The sequence below is a fragment of the Echinops telfairi genome, unplaced genomic scaffold, assembly GCF_000313985.2.
Source record: "Echinops telfairi isolate 266 unplaced genomic scaffold, ASM31398v2 ScPeMD7_655;HRSCAF=1070, whole genome shotgun sequence".
Classification (NCBI taxonomy): Eukaryota; Metazoa; Chordata; class Mammalia; order Afrosoricida; family Tenrecidae; genus Echinops; species Echinops telfairi.
This window is the reverse complement of record NW_022104553.1, coordinates 9,463,047-9,485,488: the sequence shown is the minus strand read 5'-3', so window position 1 is coordinate 9,485,488 and position 22,442 is coordinate 9,463,047. Positions and strand designations below refer to the sequence as shown.

The window sequence follows — 22,442 nt, the reverse complement described above, 5'->3', positions numbered from 1 at the left end:
TACATAAAACTCTCTTATACATGAGTTGCTGTGGATTTGTTTCTCTAAAGTACGTAGACTAATACACCCTGTCTTATTCATTCTTTGCTTTTCTTCCATGTATACTTCCACTCTAAAGGATTGCGCCCCTCTCTCTATCCCTGACCTTTAAGGAACTTGCTGCTTCTGGGTTAGGCGATCAGCTGTGGACCAAAGCATGACCTCCCCCCATATCTATTCAAAGACTCAAATTCACTATCATCTAGCCAAGGCCAACTCATAACAACACTACAGGGCAAGATAAAACTGCCCTTACCTGTTTCTGAGACTGTGATTCTTTGTGGAAGTAGAAAGCCCAGTCTTTCTCCTGAAAGGTCACTGGTGGTTTCGAACTGCCAACCTTTTGACTAGTAACCGAGTGCAAAACCACTCCTCCCCGGGGTTCCTTCCCATACCTGCAGATCTAGTGTTGGGGGGTTTTTGGTTGTTGTTGGGGTTTTTTTGTTTTTTGTTTTTTAAGAGTCTTTTTATTAAGATAAATCCAGTTACATTTTTTGATTCACATATTTGTATAATTAAAACTGCCCTTCCAAAATAAACATCTGTAATCTTTTCAAAATGAAATTTTAATTTATTTTTTCCAAAAGCTTATAATCAAGTTGTATTCAGAAAAGGTCATTTTTATTTTAGTATTAAATTAAGATATTTCACATTCTTTATAAAAGCAATTTAGAGAACTGCAAGAAACTTAGAGGATACATATTAACTGGAGTGAAAGGGAAGGCAAAAAATAAATTTAAATGAAAAAAGAATGTTGGATGAAATTCTTTCTTTTGTGGTCTACCCATGCTGTGACAGTACATATAAAAAGCAAAATTAAAATCCAAAGTTTTAACATGTAATTTACACAAAAATGAATTTGACAAAGCTAAAACATATCACCGCATATTTTATATACTTAACCATTATAATAATAATAAAATGTTATAGATAAAAATGTCATCATAAGAAGTCTATTGTTAATCACCATGAAAATTCTCTGTCATTCAAATATGCTAAAGTAAAACTGTGTTTGTAAAATATTCGATAAAACATCCATCCTTATGAACATTACGTCATGGGTGTATGTCTTACCAAATTACAAAGCTCTATAGGGCAGCTTTAAACAAGAGTCTGAGACTCTTCTTTTGCAGCCTCTTTATTGTTGGCCTCTTTTTTCCCAACTTAGAGCACATTTTTCATCTGCCTTCCCATTTCCCCCATCTTTCTCTTCTTCTTTTCCACCTTCGCATTTAGATTCTCCATCTTTATCCACTTTTCATCTTCTTTAGCATCTTCTTTCCCTTTTCTGTTTTTTTCCATCTTCTTTCTTTTTCCCCTGAATTCTTTGACACTTTTTTACCTTCTTTCTTTTTTTCTTTCTCTTTTTCATCTTCTCTCTCTCGCTTCCTCTCTGCCCCCTTTTCATCTCCTTCCCTTTTATATCTTCTTCCCCTTTTCCATCTTGACCCTTCTATGTCTCTTCTTCTCCTTATCCGTCTTTGTCCTCTCTTCCGTCTTCTCTTGGCTTGGTTTTGGTCTTCGTCTCCCTTCTGTTCTTGCTTTTCTTCTTCTAGTCCTTCTATTTGTTTCTTTTCGCCTTCCTCCTCCTCAATTTTTCGTCTCTTATTCCCTCCATTTCTTCGTCAGGAGCTAGTGTCTCCATACTTTTAGCTTCTCCGTTTTCATTGTTGTGTTCTACTTGAGCAAGTTCTTGTTTGGTTTCAGCTATTGCTTTGGCACTTTTATTCATGGTGTTTTCCCCCCGTCATATCGCCTTTTGTCTTTGTATTCCTTGGAGCTAACCTACTTTTTGACTTCATCTTGAAAGTGATGGGCACAGGCATATCAGACAGTATGGCTGATCTTTCTCTTCCCCTGCCTCATTTCCCCTTGATCTGCTGCCTTTCTTTGGGCCATAGTTGTAGTACTATATAGGAAAAAAATTATTTAATCATTTTATTAGGGGCTCATACAACTCTTATCACAATCTGTACATACTGTACATCAATTGTGTAAATCACATTTGTGTATTCATTGCCCTCATCATTCTCAAAACATTTGCTCTCCACTTAAGCCCCTGGCATCAGCTCCTCATTTTTCCCCTCCCTCCCCCCTTCCCCCTTCCTCATGAACCCTTGATAATTTATAAATTCTTATTTTGTCATATCTTGCCCTGTCCGACGTCTCCCTTCACCCACTTTTCTGTTGTCCGTCCCCCAGGGAGGAGGGTATATGTAGATCCTTGTAATCGGTTCCCCTTTTCTACCCCACCCTCCCTCCACCCTCCTGGTATCACCACTCTCACCACTCGTCCTGAAGGAATCATCTGTCCTGGATTCCCTGTGTTTCCAGTTCCTATCTGTACCAGTGTACATCCTCTGGTATAGCCATATTTGTAAGGTAGAATTGGGATCATGATAGTGGGGTGGGGAGGAAGGAAGCATTTAGGAACTAGAGGAAAGTTGTATGTTTCATCGTTGCTACATCACACCCTGACTGGCTCATCTCCTCCCGAGATCCTTCTGTAAAAGGATGTCCAGTGGCCTACAAATGGGCTTTGGGTCTCCACTCCGCACTCCCCCCATCATTCACTATGGTAAGATTTTTTGGTCTGATGATGCCTGATACCTGATCCCTTTGACACCTCGTGATCACACAGGCTGGTGTGCTTCTTCCATGTGGGATTTGTTGCTTATATAGGAAATCTTAACAGTATAAAAAAACCAAGTAGCAAGTGAGTTTTCAATGAACTAATTGCAGCACAAACTGTACATTCCTCAGAATGGGGGGATCAGGGGTGGAGTTGGGGGTGGACATCTGGTTTTATTCTTTCTCATGTACTCCTGCCTTACGTCTCCAGTTTTCTACTAGTCATGTACTGATTCCTTACTTCTTTGCTACTTCAAATCCAACACACCCAAAATGAACCTTGTTATTTTCTCCCCCATAATCAGGGCTGCCTGGGTCCTGCCTAGATCATTTTTACTGCTGGCCTTTGTAGCTGCTGGGGATGTTGGCTGATAGTCGCATGTTGCTACCACTTGTCAGAAAAATTTCCCTGTGCCAAATAGGAGCCAAGCCACACACCCATTTATATTTTTGGATATACCTTGCACAACAACAGCTTCACACAAGAGTACCAAAAACCAATCTCTTTGCCTCAAGGTGGAATAAATCATGTGGTGTGGATTATGCACCCAGAACATCCCACAGGGTCACACTGAAACACCACATCCTTATGAGCTTCTGCTCCTTTCCTACCTGTCTATAGAGGTTTGAGTGTTGCTATGAAACAGAACAGGTTCAGTAGAGCTTCCAGACTAACATGAACTAGGAAGAAAAAGCCTTGCCATCTACTTCCAAAAGTCAGCAGTGAAAAACCATAGGGATCGTGACAGCCTGGTCCACAACTTATCAGGGAATGGCACAGGACCAGGAAGTGTCATACAAGGGGTGACCAAAAATCACCAGATTGTTTTTTTTCAAGGCGATGTATTTCTTTCTCTTTCTTCTTCTTCTTCTTTTTTTTTTTTTTTTACAAAACAACCTTATCACCGTCAAAGTACTCTCCATTACACTTGTCAAATCTGCTATTCCTTTCCTGGAAACATTTTTCAAACTCATCTGTTTGGAGAGCTGAAAGCACCTCCCTCTGTTTTTTCTTCCCCTCTTCTGTATCGTCAAACCGCTGTCCTCTCATGTCCCACTACATTTGCAGAAACAAAAAGAAGTCGCACATAGCAAGGTCAGGCGAGGAAGGTGTGTGGGGCAAGAGAGGCATGCTGTTTTTTGCCCCAAACTGGCACACTGAGATGACTGTGTGAGCAGGTGCATTGTCGTGGTGGCAAAAACAGTCCCCCACCTGCCAAAAATCAGGCCTTTTTTTAATTTTTTTTTTGGGGGGGGGGTGTCAGGATCCCTGTTAGTCTTGTGACTATCTGTATGTTTATTTATTTTTTTCTTTTTATTTTAATAAATCATTTTACTGGGGGTGCTTACCTCTCTTATAACAATCCATACATCAATTGTATCAAGCACATTTGTACATGTGTTGTCATCATTCCCAAAATATTTTCTTTCTACTTAAACTTTGAGATTAGCACCTCTTTTGTCCCCTCCCTTCCCCACCCTCCCACCCTCGTGAATCCTGGATAATTTATAAATTATTTTTATTTTCATATTTTACACCATCTCCCTTCACCCACGTTTCTGTCATAGGCCTTTTTTTTTAACAGTTTTATTAGCACTTCATTCTCATGTCATACAATTCAATAATTCTATCATATCAAGAAAAGTTGTACAATTATCACCGCATCCAGTTCTAGAACATTATCTTCTTCCTGGTACTCATTGTTATTCAGCTAATTTTTTTTCTAATTGTGGCAAAAAATATGCACAAACATTTTCTAGTTCCATAATTTCTACATGTATAATTTAGTGCTATTTATTAATTATACTCTTCATGTTGTACAACCATTATTGATATCTTTCATAGGCCTTTTTTTTGTGGCACACTGTTACACTATCTTTCCAGAGCCTCTAAATAGAAAGCTTGATTAACAATCTGACTTAGAATGAATTCCAAATGCACTATTCCCCTCACACCCAAAAAACAAATGAGCGTCATCCTGACCTGTGATTTCACTTGATAACCTTTTTTTGGGCGAGGTGATGAGGGCGTCTTCCACTGGCATGATGGATGTTTGCTTTCTGGGTTGTAGGAATAGCACTATGTTTAGTCACCAGTAATGACCTTTGGGAAAAAGTCTAGGTTGCGTCAGAGCTGGTCTTTCAAAGCATGGCATGTTTCCCGTCAGCACTCTTTTTCCTGGTCAGTCAGAACCTGAGGCACAAATTTCCCAGCAACCCTTCTCATTCCCAATCTTTCATTAAAATTCACTGAATTGAGCACCAAGATAGTCCAGATAACTTCCCAAGTCTCTTCAATGGTCTGTTGCCGGTCTTCAAGCATAAGTGCACAAATAGACATTTTTATACATTCGGGAAGTTGACAAACGTCCAGTTTGCCATCAATTGACATTTCATGTTTTTTGAAACAAGAAAACCACTCGTACACTTGAGTTTTTCCCATAGCACTGTGCTTAGCTGTGTGTTTAACATCACAACAGTTTCTGCAGCATGTGTCCCAAGTAAGAAACAAAATTTCATAGTTGCAGCCTGTTCTCTTAAATCACCCATCACACACACACACAATGAGGTTTGAGCAAAATTGCTTTTACAAGAAATTCAATGTGACTAGAGAGAACCTTCCCAGGTGATGCCACTGTGTGCACTAACTCAGAGCGAGTTGCTCAATGCTCACCTAACAACAACAACAACAACAACAACAACAAAAGTACTATAAAATCTCTGCCAAGCAGAACTTTATTCTGAATTTTTTTTTATATCCCCTTGTATTTTTTTGTTATGGGTTCACCATGAGCCCAGGGGTCAACTCCATGAAAGGTAACAATCATTGTGTCTCCCTTATTCCCCTCCTGAGTCTTCTCCAATAAATCCCTTGTCCCAGGCTCTGATTCTATTTCATCCAAACTAAACCCTATCAAGTCAGATTTATTTCCCAGTGCCCTTTTGCTGAAAGAGGTGGTGTAGTGGGTTATGCACTGGGCTATGTGTTAGGCAGGGTTCTCCAGAGAAACAAAACCAGGACACTTATGATTTATATATATGTATATATGGAGAGGTTTATACAGTGAGAAGGAATATAACAGTTAATTAGTCCACACAGCAGTACCACAAGCTCGGTTCAACTTATTTTCATGGAACAGTTCATATACTGGAATCTTTCAACTCACGTGGGCTGTTAGGTCCAAGGTCAAGAAAGCAGACATCAGAGTCTTCACTCAGGCAAGACAAGCAGTCCACCCATAGGTAGCAGACAGCAGGATGGGTCAGCAACAGTCAGTAGCAAGGGAGCTTAGCAAAGCAGGCCTGATGATATCTCAAACTCAAGCAATGCACAGCAACAGGAGCCACCAGTATGCACCAGCAGCATGGCTAAGGAGGTCTTGAAGGAGCCTCAAGCTCTAGCAACAAGATCCACAGGTTGACTCGGCCCACAGGTGGTACAGCACGCAGGCTGAGGCAGAGAACTAGCTAAGCAGCAGCACCCTGATCCAATCACCAGCGAGCAAGAGCAATGGGGGATTCAGCCATCTTCATTTATCTCAGTAGCCCTCCAATCAAGCTGCGACCTGATCAAACTCCACCCACATGTTCCTATTGACCTAGTTGGCACAATAAACCTATCACAGGCTGCTAACTGCAAGGTCAGTAGTTCAAACCCACCACCTGTTCCTCAGAAGAAAGATGAGACTGTCTGCTCCTGTAAAGATTTACAGCCTCAAAACCCCACAAGGGCCATTCTGCTCTGTCCAATAGGGTGGCTATGAGTTGGAATAGTGAGTTTGGTTTGAGTTTTGTTTACCCCTTGGCTGTGAATCCTGTCTCTCAGTCACCCTATCCTCCAACTTGCCTTTCTCTGATTCTTCTCCTGCATCTCCCTCTTAGGCCAACCTAGTATGTTATTCTAGTAAATGCCTCTCAAGAGGCATTCTTCCTCCTCATTTCCACTACCCTACACAACCACTTCCCCCCTGGGCTGTGTTATCAGCCCCTTTTCTGACCTCCCTGTTCTGTCTTGTGCTTGCTCCCTTCTTTATTATGACTGGCACATTAGGACCAGATTATGGAGGTGGTAATTGTGTACCTTTAAGTCCAACTTGACCCACAGTGACCCGGTCAGGCAAAGTAGAGCTGCCCCAGAAGTCTTCCTAGGCTGCAGTCTTTGCAGAAGCAAATCACTAGGTTGTTTTCCCACAAAGCGGCTGATGGATTTGAACCTGGACTTTTGGGTTAGCAGCCAATGGTTTAAACAATGCACCCCTAGGGGTCCTAGTACCAGATTAAGATGCTTAAATGCCTCTGATCCTATAGATCCCTATTCAGAAAGTCAATGCCATTGGCACATTGTTTGTCTGCATTCCTGGACCATCACTGAAATCTGGTTTCCACCTTGTTTATATAGCCTCGATTTTCAATATTTCTAGTTTCCTATACCAGCCAGCTCATCTAGCATTGATTGAAAGGACAATTATTCCCATCGCACTGGCCCCATTTCTCCCTCTCTTTCTAAAGTTTCCTAAATCCTGCCTGTTTGTGGGAGGGACATTCAGCTCTCCGTTTGGGGCTGGGTGCATGACTGTCAGAGATTCATAATGCATTTCTAAGTTTCCCTTGCAGCTACAAATGGCGAAACACCTTTGTTTCAACCTACTGAATATGCATAGAAATGTGTGCCTTCCTATTTCCAGTGACTTATGAGAAAGGTATTGTGGATGAAATTGTGTGTCCCCAACGTATACCGTGCAGTCTTGGTCCCACACCTAGGGATGTAATCCTATTGGGCAATACGATTTTCTTCCTTTCATAATTTCCTCCATTTATCATGATGTTAGTACCTATTGATCCAGTTATAAATATTTGGCCATCTTTACAATGAGTTGTAATCCATATTGAAGGATGCAGTCCTTAATCTTAACCAACAAGTGCCTCAAGTCCTCCTCACTTTCAGCAAGCAAAGTTGTGTCATCTGCAAATGCAGGTTGTTAATATACATACACCTTCCTCCAATTGTTACTGAAATCTTTTTCATATACTCCACCTTTTAAAATTATTTGCTCAGTATACATATTGAATAAGTAGGATGAGAGGATACAACCTTAACACACACTTTTCTTGATTTTAAACCATGCAATATTGTCTTGTTCTGTTTACACAGCTACCTCTAGATCCATGTACAGGTTCCACATCAACATAATTCGATGTTTTAGAATTCCCATTCTTCTCAAGCCTATGGATAGTTTGTTCAGGTCCACACAGTTGAATGCCTTTGTATAGCCAATAAAGCACAAATAAACATCTTTCTGATAGTCTCTGTATCCAGTCAATATCCATTTGACGTCAACAATAATATTCTTTGTTCCACATCCTCTCCTGAATCTCTGGCATGCATGTACCTGTCAATGTGCTGTTGCAACTGTTGTTGAATGATCTTCAGCAACATTTTATTTGCATGTGATGTTAATGACATTGTTCTATAATTTGCACATTCTATTGGGTCACCTTTCTTTGGAATGAGTACAAATCTGAGTCTCTTCCAGTCCCTCAGCCAGGTAGCTGTCTTTCAGATTTCATGGACGAGCGTGTGCCTCTAGGGCTCTAGCAGCTTGTTGAAATGTTTCAGTTGGCATCCCATTGTTTCCTGGAGCCTTGTTTTTGGCTAATGCCTTCAGTGCAGCTTGAACTTCTTCCTTCAGTACCATTGGTTTTCGATCATATACTACCTCTTGAAAATGGTTGAATGTTGAATAGTTCATTTGGGTACAGTTTCTCTGTGTATACTTCACGTTTGTTTGTTTGTTTGTTTGTTTGTTTGTTTGTTTGTTTGTTTCCTGCATCATCCAATCTGTTGCAGCTCAGTTTGCCTTCAATCTTAAACTCAAGGCATGACATTTTTCTTGACTTTTTCAGTGTAAGGTATGCTACACACGCTCTTCCTGTTTGGCTTTCTAACTCTAGGTCTCTGCACATTTCCTTTTAATACTTGATCTTGTCGTCTTGAGTTGCCCTTTGGAAATTTCTGTTCGGCTCTTTGATTTCATCATTTCTTCCATTTGCTTTCGCAAAGAAGAACTAGTTTCAGCATCACGCCAACACCCGCTTTGATCTTTTCTCTTATAACTTTTAAAAAACATACATATCTATGTTTTTATATTGGGGGGGGCTGGGAGTAGAAAAGCCAGAAGCCCCTATACTGCGCCCTGCTCAGTGGGAGCTTCTTGCTCCATAGGGTTAAGGAAGATTTTAAGGACATAAAAGGTGTTTTCTATGTTGTGGTGGGTTGAAGGGATGAAGTGAAGGGTGAGGGCGGGCCCTCCTACCCTCCATCTGGCCTCAAACTATGTCCTGGAACCCTGGGGCTCAGAAAGCACCACTCTCGTTCCTGCTTCTTGGGATCACTGACGGTCATGTAGTGACAGAGAACCACAAGCAAGAGGAGTGACACACCCACCATGTTGGCCCTAATGCTCGCTGCCCACAACTTCTCTCTTTTCTGTCTTTTTAAATTACCTTTGCTTTCTTCATGAATGATGTTTTTTATATCATCCACGGCTCACCGGGTCTTCTGTTATTAGTGTTTAATGCATCAGATCTGTTCTTGAGAGGTTCTCAAAATTCACGCGGGATAGACTCAACGTAGTATTGTGACTCTTGTGGACTCGGTTTCATTTTCTCCAGCTTCAACCTGAACTTACTGATGAGCGGTTTTTTGTTCTGTTTTGGTTTGGTTTTTTAATCATCTTATTGGGGGCTCGGACAATTCTTAGCACAATCCATCCATCCATCCATGGTGTCAGGCACATTTGTACGTGTGTTGCCATCATCATGCTCAAAACATTTACTTTCTACTTGAGCCCTTAATATCAGCTCCTCATTTTCCCTCTCCCTCCCTGCTCCCCCCTCCCTCTTATGAGCGTTTGATGCGCTATTCTTCAGCCGGCCTCTGGCTTCCTCTTAGCTACTGATACGGAGCTTCTCCAGCTTCTCTCCTCCCATATGTAGTCAATTTGATTTCTGTGTATACGATCAGAATCGCCATTTGTGTTGTCGAACGTGATATTTTTTATGAAGTTGTTAGTCTTGCAAATTCTATCATGTGATTTCCATCTTTGTTTCTATCATCAAGGCCATATTTTCCAACTACTGTTCTTTTCTCTTTGTTCCCAATCTCTAAACTCCAATTGTCAATAAAAAAATAAATTTAAAAAAATTCCAATTGCCAATAATTATCAATGCTTCTTGACTGCATGTTTGAGGTAGTTCGTTTATTGTGCCAACCTGGCCAATAAGCACATGTGGAGTTCGTTGAAGGGTGCAGGGATAAATGACTCAGTGAGCCTCGCCTTTCTAGTTCTGGGTCTCTTGCTTTCTGATGGTCGGACCAGGGTGCAGCTGCCTTAGCCAGACCCCTGCTTCAGCTGGCAAGGCTCACTTCCTGCAAGACATCCCTGAGGAGAAGCCACATGGACCTACCCCGATGCAGCCCTGGGTGCCGGAGCAGCTGTGTGGAGACCCCTGTCAGCGCTGAGATGCTTACACGTTCACTGATTCAGCTTTCCTCCTGCAGTCGGTGTCCTAGTGTGTGTTTTGTGAGATAGAGGAAGACTTCGTGGATTAGTGTCGGACATATGGGTTAATGTTGGACTTGTGGGCTTGGGCAGCACTGGGTTGGGATGTTTTCTTGATGTGCACTTACCCTTTATATAAAACTCTCTCTTATACATGAGCTTCTGTGGATTTGTTTCTCTAAAGTACCCAGACTAATACAATGTTTGATTCATTAAAGACAGGAAATGGTAAAATTCTTCAGTTCTTCATCACTAGCAGTTGATGCATAAATTTTTTTGATGCATAAATTCGAATAATAGTTGTATCGACAGGATTTCCTTGTATGTGGATAAATATCTTATCACAGATAGCATCGCACCCCAAGATAGATCTTGAAATGTCATTTTTTTGGAAATGTCATTTTTAATGATGAATACGATGTCATTCCTCTTAAATTTGTCATTCCCGGCATAGTAAGCTATAAGAATGTTAGATTCAAAATGGCAAATACCAGTCCATCTCAACTCATTCCTGCCTCGGATATTGATATTTCTGTGTTAGATTTCATTTTTGGTGACTTCCAATTTTCCTATATTCATACTATGCATATACCAAGTTCCAATTATGAATAGATGTTTTCCGCTGTCTCTTCCCGCTTTGAGCCATGCCCCAGCAGGAAACGAAGGTCCCCAAAACTTTACTCCATCCACACCAGTATGGTAGACTCTATTTTGAGAAGATCGCTCTTCCTTAGTCATATTTTGAGCAACTTCCAACTCGAGGGGCTCATCCTCTGGCACCATCTCTGACAATGTTCTGCTGTTATCCGTAAGGTTTTCAGTAGCAAATTCCTCAGAAGTGGGCAGCCTATTCCGTCTTTGAAGCGTATTTTTAGCCTGGAAGCTCCCTTAATACCTGCTCGCTCTGAGTAAACCTGCAGGTATTTGAAATACCAGTGATATAGCTTGCTGAATCACTCAGGTCTCCCACAAGGGAGGTGACATGGATTGAACGGTGTCCCGACTGAATGCAAGTCACATGACAGAGCCATGATGCTTTGTGGTTTGGCAGTTATATAATGATGTGCTTTCCCCTCCCCCATGGTGGGATCCCCAATCAGCTGCAAGGGGATTAGGGTAGGATGCAGACAGTTTCCCATCAATGGTGAAGGTTCCTTGTTATAAGGGCTGTCTTGGGAAGTACTGCCAATACACGATGCAGCCCAGGGCCCACACAGCCTGCTTCCACCTTTGACTTGTGGCACATGGGAGTCGTTTTCCTGGGATGTCTGCCTCCATCTTCACTCCCTTCTGAGAGCTCCAACTGTCCCTGGGGTGTTGCAAGAAGGCACCGCCACAGTCGGACAGCTGACGGTCCCCGGCTGCTGACCGGGTCTCTCTGTGCATGAAGGGCAGCTTTCCGTTGTGTAAGCGCTGCACCACCCTGCTTGTCTGATAGATGGTCTTCAGAACTGTGTCGCCTGAGAGAGAAATAAGAGAGGCTCTCTACCCTGGACTTCCACGACAAAGTCCACCAGCTGCCCTTCCCAGGGCTTCCCAGGCAGCAGCAGGAACTTGGCCTGCCCCAGGCCAACTCCTCCTCCCCTAAGGTCGCGCCCCAGTAAAACCGAATGGACAGGCAGCTTTCTCATCGGACAGACCTCCTCCATGATGGCTCTGCTCTGCTCCTCTCGTTGGACAACGGCCTCTTTAAAGCATGCTTTTGGTCACTTGCCAGATCCTGAGCTTCACAGACAAATGCAAACTGTTACGTTCCAGAATCCACCACACTAACAGCTGCAGAGACCACCTTCTGCCCCACAAAGTCATCCTTGTGCTTGCGGCAGGCAGGCACCACCGCCTCCGCCATAGCGAGCCAAGAAGCCCAGCGCAGACCACAGCAGCCACAAGGGCATAGCGATGCTACCATCCAAGAAGTGCCGTTCTGGTCCCCTCAGCAATGAGGGTGTTCGAAGTTCCACCATCTTCCATGCCGGCATTGTGATGTAGGAAAGGGAGTCACTACCACTACCACACCACCACCACTCCCATTTCCTCCGGCCTCCCTTGAGCCTCCAGAGTCTTCAAAGTCTCCTTCTTTTGTTGAGAAACCCACTTTTCTTGGTTTCGTCTGTTTCTTTCATAATAGTGGTCTCATGCAAACTGTCTTTATGAGATTAATTAACTTTGCTAAGCATGCCTTTCAAATTTGTGTTCATTGTCATCCGGTGCTTGACCGTTTCCTCCATGTTTTTCGGATGTGTATAATGTTTGTTGTATGTATGTTCCAGAAGTTATCTGTCCATTCCTCCACAAGTGGGCGTTTTGGTTGTTGCCATCTTTTTGCTGTTGTGCTGCAATAAACGTGGCCGTGCATATATCTGTTCGGACTTTATTCTTTATTTCTTTGGGGTATATACAGAGTAGAGAGGTTGCAGAGATGCGTGGTATTTCTATTTTCATTTGTTTAAGGAAGCATCATAGTGTTTTCCATAGTGGCTGCATTATTCTGCCATTCCACCAGCAGTGTATAATGGTTCCAGTCTCACCACGTCTTTCTCCAGTATTTGTTATTTTCTGTTTGTTTGGGGTTTTTTAATTTTTTATCATTTTTATTTTGCTATCCGTGTAAGTGTAAGGTGACATCTCATCACTGTAACTTGGATTTCTCTTATAGTTAATGATAGCATTTCTTCATATGCTTATGAGCCAGCTGGATGTCACCTGTAATGAATTGGTTGTTCATATCTTTTATTCCCTTTTTTCAATTAAATACTTTTATTGGGGGCTCTATAGCTCTTATCACAATCCATACATTCATCCAGTGTGTCAAGCACATTTGCACATATGCTGCCATCATCATTTTCAAAGCATTTTCTTCCCACTTAAGCCCCTGATATCAGCACCCAATTTCATCCCCGTCCCTCCCCCGCCCACCCCATGAACCTTTGATAAGTTATAGATTATTATTTTCATATCTTACATCATCCTCTGTCACTCTTCACCCACTTTGCCATTGTCCATCCCCCTGGGAGAGAGTTATATGTTGATCCTTGTGATCAATTCCCCCTTTTGCCCCCGACCTTCCCCTAATCCTCCTGGTATCTCTATTCTCATTGTTGCCCCTGAGGGGTTTTTCTATCCTGGATTCCCTGTGTTGCGGCTCTTACCTGCAGCAGTGTGCATGTTCTGGTCTAGCCAGATTTGTGAGGTAAGATTGAGGTCATGATAGTGGGGGGAAGGAAGCACCAAAGAACTAGAGGAAAGTTGTGTGTTTCATCAGGGCTATCCTGCACCCTGATGAATCATCCCTACCCTGAGACCCCTCTGTGAGGGGATGTCCAATTGTCTACAGATGGGCTTTGGGTCTCCACTCCACGCCCCCACCCCACCCCTCATTCACATTGGATATGATTTTGTTCTGGGTTTTAGATGCCTCATACCTGATCCCATCGACACTTCATGCTCACACAGGCTGGTGTTCTTCTCCCATGTCGGCTTCATTGCTTCTCAGCTAGATGGTCGCTTGTTTATCTTCAAGCCTTTAAGACCCCAGACTATATATCTTTTGATAGCCGGGCACCATCTGCTTTCTTCACCACATTTGCTTATGCACGCACTTTGTCTTCAGTGTTCGTGTCAGGAAGGTGAGCATCACAGAATGCCAGGTTATTAGAACAAAGTGTTCTTGTGTTGAGGAAGTACTTGAGTTGAGCCCCAATGTCTATCTGCAACCTTAATTCTTTGTTTGTTTGTTTGTTTTTAACCTTAATTCTTAATATATAGATATAAGTACATACATATATTCCCCTCTCATTATATATAAATATATTTACATAAGTACATGCCTGTATTTAGGCCTCTATAAATGTCCTTTGCCTCCTGGTTCTTCCCTCTATTTGCTTTTACTTTACTCTTATCCCACCATCATGTTTGGCCTTCATTCGGGTTTAGTAATTCCTCGCTGCTACATTGCCTTTGTTTAAGGCCCACTAGGTATCCTACACCCTTCTCTCAATTGATTTAGTTCACTTGTTGTTCTCTTATCCCTGGGTTGGTCCTCCCACCCCCTTTCTTTTCTCCCATCTCCCCTTCTCCCATATCCCCCCGGAACCATTGGTCCCATTCTTTTCATCTGAGTTGTTTATCCCACCTATCTTATCTAGATAGACATGCAGAGACATTAATAAGTGAAAAAACACACACAAAAAACAGGGAAAGCCAAACAAAACAAAGGAAGTCAAAAGCAACAAAAGAATAACAACAACAACAAAAACCCAAACCAAAACAACAACAAAGAGAAAGCCACTGGCAAAAATGGAAAAGCCTATAAATAGTTTAAGGTCCGTTTGTTGGCCTTTACGAGTGTTTTCCAGTCGAGTCTGATAGGGTGCCACACTCTGTCTCCAAAGTCTATTTTTGGTATTCCCTGCTCTGTTACATGCCCTTAGTGTTTCACCTCAGTGTGATGGGGTCAGCTTGGGCCCAGTTCCCACACTGTGTCTCCAGTGTTGTTGCCCATAGTGCTATGGGTCAGTGAGGGTCATGTCTCATGGTGGGGCCGGCCCGATGGTCCTCTCTGTGCATTGTCTGCTCTGAGCAGGAATGTTGTCCTCAGGGCTTGGTGGGCCAGGATGTGTTCCCCACCCTCCCCATCCTTCTTTGTGTCTCCTGTGTGCTCTAATCAGACCTGTCCCTCTCCCCAAGCTATGGCTTCAGTGCTGTCCTCTGAGGTGCATTCTTCTGGGAGAAGGGGGAGTGAACACATAGTTGGGATTGGGGCCGGCCCTGCAGACCTCTCTATTGGTTTCCTGGTACATGCCGGTATGTTGTATTCATGTCTTGGAGCATCGGGTTGAAGCCTGGTCTCTCTCTTTCCCTCTCCTGTGGAGATATAAACAATACCCTCCCCTTGAGTGGGTTAGTGCCCTGCTTCCCCCCACCCATGTCTCCTTTTTCCCTCTTTCTTTTCCCCTCCTATTAATTTGACTGCCATATGTATCCCTGGATTGGGTTTGGCCCCTGCCATAGTACCTGGACCTCACCCCAGGAATGTATGTATATAGTAGATTTTCCCCTATGCCCCCCCTTCTTTTTAAGCTTACCTCAGTGGACTCATGTTGTACTTGTCCTTTTGTGCTTGGTTTATTTTGCTTAGCATGATTTCCTCCAGTTCTTCCCATGTGACAATGTGCTTCCTGCGCTCATCGCTGCTTTTTAGGGATACATAGTACTCCATTGTATGTATGTACCACAGTTTTTTGGTAAAAGGCGAAAGATTTATATGTACCACAGTTTTTTGATCCATTTGTCAGTTGATGGAAATTTGGGTTGTTTCCAACTCCTTGCAATTGTGAACTGTGCCACAATGAACATTGGAGCACAGATGTCTGGCCATGGTTTGTTGTTTAGCTCTTCTGGGTATATGCCCAGTAGGGGGGTTGCTGGGTCATATGGTAGCTCAATTTCCATCTGTTTTAGATATCACCCAATTGATTTCCTTAATGGCTGTACATGCCTACAGGTCCACCAGCAGTGGACGAGAGTTCCTGTCTCACCACAGTCCCTCCCACACATGTTGCTTTCTGATTTCTTGAATTGGACTATCTTTGAGGGTGTTAGGTGGTATCTCATAGTTGTTTTGATTTGCCTTTCTCTTATGGCTAATGATCAGGAAGGTTATTCATAACTTCTTTCCATTTTAAAAATTGGGTTATTTGTGTTTTTCTTATGTAGGTGTGGCAATTTCCTAGAGCTTTTAGAGATTGTCCTATTATCCCATGTATCATTGCCAAAAAAAAACAAACAACCTTTTCCCAATTTGTCGGATCTCTTTTAATGTACATATGTATATATTTAGGGGGTCCCATTAATCTATTTTGTCTTCTACACTGTGGGTGCTTTTCATTATGTTTGGAGTGTGTTTATACCTTGGCCCTTAAGTTTGACCCTACTCTTTCATTGGTGATGCACATATTCTAGACTTTTTACTTAAGTCTTTAATCCATCTTGACTACATTTTTTGTACATGTTGTGAGGTATGGGTCCTGGTTCATTCTATTGTATTGGAGGCGGTTCAATGTGGTGAGGATAAAATAATAATATAAAGATAAAAAGACAAATAATAAATAAGAAGAAAAGACTACCATCAGTATTTAAAAAGCCAGGGAATAAATGGTTGTCATGGAACAAGGAAGAAATACTTGCACCTAGAGTAATTTCAGCTTGGGTCAAGTGGGAGGCCAACTGACCAAGTCTCAAGTTTGATCCAGCATAATCAAAATTATCATGATCTTTAGCTAATAGTAAAGCTGTTTAGCCTGCCAGCAGCTTAATCTGACTACTCAACAGTTCAGTTTGGGGCTCCCACTATCCTCCATAGTCTTCTACAAATCGGGTGTTCACAATTTAAGCTCTGATACTTTTCCCTTTGTCATATTTGAATTTTGTTATTGTCATCTTCGGATCACACAAGCTGGGGTGCTTATTCCATGTGGACTTGGTTGACTCCTCACTTAGACGGCTGCTTGTTTGAGTACGAGCCTTTGAGACCCAAGACACTGTGCCAATTGATAGCCGGGCACCATCTGCTTCCTTCACCACACTGTGCTGTAACACCCTTGTCTTCAGTGAGCATTTCATGAAGGTGAGTATCGAGCAGGGCCATGTTATGAGAACGAACTGTTCTTGGATTGGGAGTCGAGTTAAGTGGGAGCCCAGAATCCATCTGCTTGTCCGTGGGATATGCATGACTCAGGTTTCTTTAGTGGTCCTATTATGACAAAATCAAAATCCCAAATCCACAATAAGGCCAACTACACCAACAACAGCAGCAAACAAAACAACAACAACAAAACTAAAGGCAGGAAAACAAAACCCATAGAAACAAACAAGTAAAGCATTGTCCATCATCCCCCTGTCATATAAGGCAATTGCACTGATGACATTACCAATTTTCCCATTGACACAGCACTCGGGACACTGTCGGTATGAGGAGTCTATGCAAGTACAGATCCACAGTGAGCCGAAACACATGCATTGATGCATCACACAGTTCAATATTCCCATTCAATTGAGCTCTGTGTACCCTAAGTATAGGGACTGGTGCCAGGGGGAAACTTCCTGGATCAATGCTTCCAAGTTCAGATCCCTCCCCAGCAGATCAAAGCCTGTTATGTCACTGCGGTGAGGGGGACATCATGACACTAAATACGGGGTGATTCTGGGTTGCTTTCCATGGGACTCCCACCAAGCTGGGGGTTCCCCCCAAGGTCCAATGACCACAACTCCCACAGCTCCAGGGTAGCCACTCTCCCATCCCAGTACCCAGTGCTCAGTCCAAGGGTGCAGGCAACTCTGAGGCAGGGCTCAGTTCATTCAGCTGAACCTCTGTCTGAAGTCCTTCTGGTGTAGCCCCTTTAGCTATGGTTTTGTTGAAGATGTTTGCATCTATAGTCATAAAGAACATTGGTCTATAGTTTTCTAATCTGGTGATGTCTTTGCTTGGTTTGTTTTGTTTTTTCAATAATTAAAGCCTTTATTAAACTGCAGGACCGAGAGTAGGCTAGCACCTGGAAAACCTCTCAATTCAGAACAAAGAAATTCCAAACTTTTTATAGTTCAAAAGGGGGCTTGCTCAAGGGAAGGGATATTTTAGCCATTACATTCTGGTTTTTTTTTATGTTACATTCTTATCAGGTTGACAGGGTAACGGGGTTGGAGGGAACAGCACAGCTGCAGGTGCTAATTCAAGGTCTTACAAGGTAGTACACATTTCTCACTAACGGGGCAGGGACGTCTCCGAAGAGTCAGGTCTTTTTTTTTAATCGTTTTATTAGGGGCTCATACGACTCGTATCACAATCCATACATACATCAGTTGTGTAAAGCGCATTTGTACATTCATTGTCCTCATCATTCTCAAAACATTTCCTCTCCACTTAAGCCCCCGGCATCAGGTCCTCATTTTTCCCCTCCCTCCCACCTCCCCTTTGCTTGGTTTTTGTATCAGGGTTAAATTTGTTTCATAAAATGATTTCGATGATGTGCTGTCCTTTTCTATATTCTAGAATAGCTTTGTAAAAGCCATGTTAATACTTCTCTAAATGCTAAAAACTTAAAAGATAATAAAAAATAAAATAAATACGTCTCTAAATGCTTGGTATAATTCCATAGGAGTGTTTTTTAATAACCTGGTGTATTTTTTCTTGTGTATTAGCTCTGCTAAAGTTTCCATAACAATCTGTGTTAATTTAGATAGGTGATGCTTCACGTCACATTCTTGGGACATGTTCTCCGCAGAGGCCAGTCCCTGGAAAAGGGCATCATGCTTGGTACAGCAGAGGAACAGGAAAAAAAATCAGAGGAAAACTCTGTGAGATGCATTAACACAGTGGCTGCAATCACGTGAGGACCAGGTGCTGTCGCAGTCTGTTGCGCAGAGAGTACCTCTGAGTCAGAAGCAACTTGCTGGGCCCTAGCAATGTAGGATCTGTCCTAAAGGGGTGCAAGAGAGGTGTCTGCTCCCATAACGATTTACCGTTTGGAGAACCCTAAGGGGCAGTTCCACTCTGTCCAACGGGGTCACTGGGAGTCAGAATTGACTGAATGGCAGTAGTTTGATGTTATGATTTGATGGAGAAAATTGAGGACATGGGAAAATCAACATCCATGGCAGCCCTAGGGGCACTGGTGGAGTAGTCTGGGAAGCATTGGACTGCAAACCCCAAGGTTGGCTATTCAAACCCACCAGCTGCTCCATGGGAGAAATATGAAGCCATCTGATCCCCCAAATATTGGCCGCCATGGAGATTCTACATAGGGCATTAGGAGCTGGGACCGACTTTACGACATTCGGTTTGGTTTGGTGCTTTGGAGAGAAGCCCTAGTGAGAAAAACCACGGAGCAAAGGAAAGCCAGGGCTTCAGAAGCTGAAAGAGACACGTATTTTCCCCCAGAGCACACAGAGAGAGAGACTTTCCTGCAAAACAGGTGCCCTGGAAGGACCTTGGGCCTCCACTCAAGTACTCCCTCAACGCAAGAATATTTTCTTCTATTAAATTGGCATTCTATGCTGCTCACCTTCCTGATACAACCGCTGAAGACAAAGCGGGTGAATAAGCAAATGTGGTGAAGAAAGCTGATGGTGCCTGGCTATCAAAAGATATAGCATCTGGGGTCTTAAAAGCTTGAAGGTAAACAAGCAGCCATCAAGCTCAGAAGCAACAAAGCCCACATGGAAGAAGCACACCAGCCTATGCAACCATGAGGTGTTGAAGGGATCAGGTATAAGGCATCATCAGAACAAAAAATCCTACCATAATGAATGAGGGGGGAGTGCGGAGTGGAGACCCAAAGCCCATTAGTAGGCCACTGGAGATCCCCTTGCAGAGGGGTCTCGGGGAGGAGATGAGCCAGTCAGGGTGCAATGTAGCAATGATGAAAAATACAGCTTTCCTCTAGTTCCTAAATGTTTCCTCCCCACTCTCACTATCATGACATGAATTCTACCTTGCAAGTCTGGCTAGACCAGAGGTTGTACACTGGTACAGATAGGAACTGGAAACACAGGGAATCCAGGGCGGATGAGCCCTACAGGACCAGTGGTGTGAGTGGTGAAACAAGGAGGGTAAAGGGAGAGTGGGTAAGAAAGAGGGAACCAATTACAAGGAACTATATGTGACCTCCTCCCTGGGGGACGGACAACTGAAAAGTGGGTGAAGGGAGACATCGTCGGACAGGGCAAGATATGACAAAATAACAATTTATAAACTATCAAGGGCTCATGAGGGAGGGGGAAGCAGGGAGGGAGGGGAAAAATGAGGACCTAATGCCGGGGGTTTAAGTGGAGAGAAAATGTTTTGAGAATGATGAGGGCAATGAATGCACAAATGTGCTTCACACAATTGCTGTGTGTATGGATTGTGATAAGAGTTGTATGAGCCCCTAATAAAATGATTTAAAAAAAAAAAAGGTGCCCTGAGTTCAGGCTTCTAGACACCTAAACTGTAGATAATCCATTTCGGTTCTTTAAATTAGCCCACGGTGGTATTTCTGTCACAGCAGCCCTTGAAAATCGAGGCAAAGAAATGTGGGTGCTTCGCTCCTTCGCTTTCCTACAGGCTGGAAGGCGGACCTTCAACAGTTCACCTTTATCATGAAGTGAACGGCAGGTGCTGAGGATGGTGAGGCCACACACAGGAGACACAGGAGCTACTGCACAAGACCCGGAGACCCTGCGTAGTGCAAGCATGCTCAGCTAACTGAAAGGTTGGAGGTTCAAGTCCATCCAAAGGCATCTTAGTGGTCTACTTTCAAAACACCCCGGCGAGGAAAAGCTAGAGGTGCACAAGTCTACTCTGCCCCACAGAAAGTCGCTGTGAGTTGGAGTCAAATGGATGGCAACTGGATTGGACCGGCTCCAAGCCCTGCACTGCCTGCCTGGGCCTGCGCTTTGTTTCTGTTGGAAAGAGCTTACATTTGCTCAGCGTACATCGTGCTGGTCGCTTTTTGTCGCTCCCAGGACCCTTCATGCTTCTGTTCACATCTCACGAAGGAGGGGGAAAATCAGTGGTAAACCGGTAAATGTGCTGGTTTAGAAGGGTGGGGAGCCTTTATTTGTGGCATTTCCAATTTTCACGTGTAATTACTGCCCTCAAGGTCAATTTCATGTTACCGATTTTATGTTAATTGGTTCACAAAATTGTAAAAAGAATTTTTTTAATTCAAAAATATGTAATAGTCTTCTATTGTGAGCTGGTATGAGCCAATCCCAGCACACTTGTGGATAAATAGGAACAGCTAGAAACAGAGCTAACATTTAATGAACCTTACTACCTGCCAGGCCCTGAACTAGGTATTTGTGTATATCTTCTTGCTTAATCCTTATATTCAATGCTGAGAATACACCAGCTATGTTAGACAGGGTTCTCTAGAGAAACAAAACCAGAATGCTAATAATTTTATAGATAACATAAGGAATAAACCATTAATTAATCTATAAAGCAGTACAAATGGTTCAGGGCAACTCACTCCTGTAAGATTCTGGCAATCCTTCAAGTCTTGAGGGTCGATGGGAAGTCCTCTGTAGAGAAATTCAGGCTATCCGGCCACAGGCAGCAAATGGCAAGGCAGGTCACCAACAGTCAGCCAGATGACAGGGTCCAACAGTCCCCAGCTCAAGAGATGTAAATTCCAATAGTGTGGCAGAGCAGGTCTTGAAGGAACCTCAAACTACAGTGACACAGTCCACGGGTTAGATGTCCCACAGGTTGTGTAGTTGCAAATTGAGGCATAGAACAAGCAAGGTAGCCACACACTGGTCCGATGATCAAAGAGCAAGAGACAAGAAAGGCGAGTCTCGCTGAACCTTTTATATCTCCGTCCTTCAATTAATCCCACATGTGTTCATTGACAATGTTGGCACAATAAGCGTGAACTATCTCACCAGTCTTTTCCTTAACCATTAATCCCCTTTGGGGAATAACAATCCCAACACAGGTTGATTACCCTTATATATCTTTTTCTTAATCCTGGAAGATAGCTTGGTGACCCTTATGATAGATAAGGAGGAAAAATAGGACGTAGAGGTTAGGAAGGGAAAATAAAAGTCCAATATATATTTCTGCTGTTCATGGTCTTCCCTGTGGAAAACAGTCCGATTTTTGGGGTATTATCCCCGCACGGTGCTGATGCCTCACCTCAGTTAAGGTATGCTTTCTTCCTTGGCCAAGAGGACACAGTTTTCTACCTCAACACGGCCAGTCAGTCCCTCTCTGCTTGAGCTTTGAATGATGAACATGAATAAGAAGAAAGGTAACATTATTTGCAGCTCTTTATTTCGGCAGGTACACGGAGAAAGACTCCTGATTCCTGCTGCCTAGCCCACAGATATTAACCTGGCCCCTCCACAATCAATGCCCATGGACGCCACAGCCAAGACATCAAACCATGTGTGCTTTATTGGGTAAATCTACAGCACAAGACTTCTTTATTGAAAACCAAAAATGTTACTTTGAGGACTAAGATGAACCTGATTCAAGCCATGATACTTTCTTTTTCATATATAACATTGTAATAACATTTATTATTTAAATAACATTATACAGTAATTCTATGTCTAACTTTTTAAAAATCATTTTCTTGGGGGCTCGTACAACTCTTATCACAAATCATACATCCATCCATTGTGTCAAGCACATTTGTACATTTGTTGCCATCATCATTCTCAAAA

The 22,442-nt window shown here is 42.9% G+C and overlaps 1 protein-coding gene across 1 annotated transcript; it reads right to left on the bottom strand.

Annotated features, from left to right (window-relative positions):
- Positions 1–1,492: 1,492 nt before the first annotated feature.
- On the bottom strand, positions 1,493–1,938 carry HMGN5 (high mobility group nucleosome binding domain 5). The gene is given in 4 exon segments (XM_030886191.1): positions 1,493–1,541; positions 1,543–1,651; positions 1,829–1,896; positions 1,898–1,938. Coding segments are annotated over 4 exon segments (267 nt in total).
- Between the last annotated feature and the right edge of the window lie 20,504 nt (positions 1,939–22,442).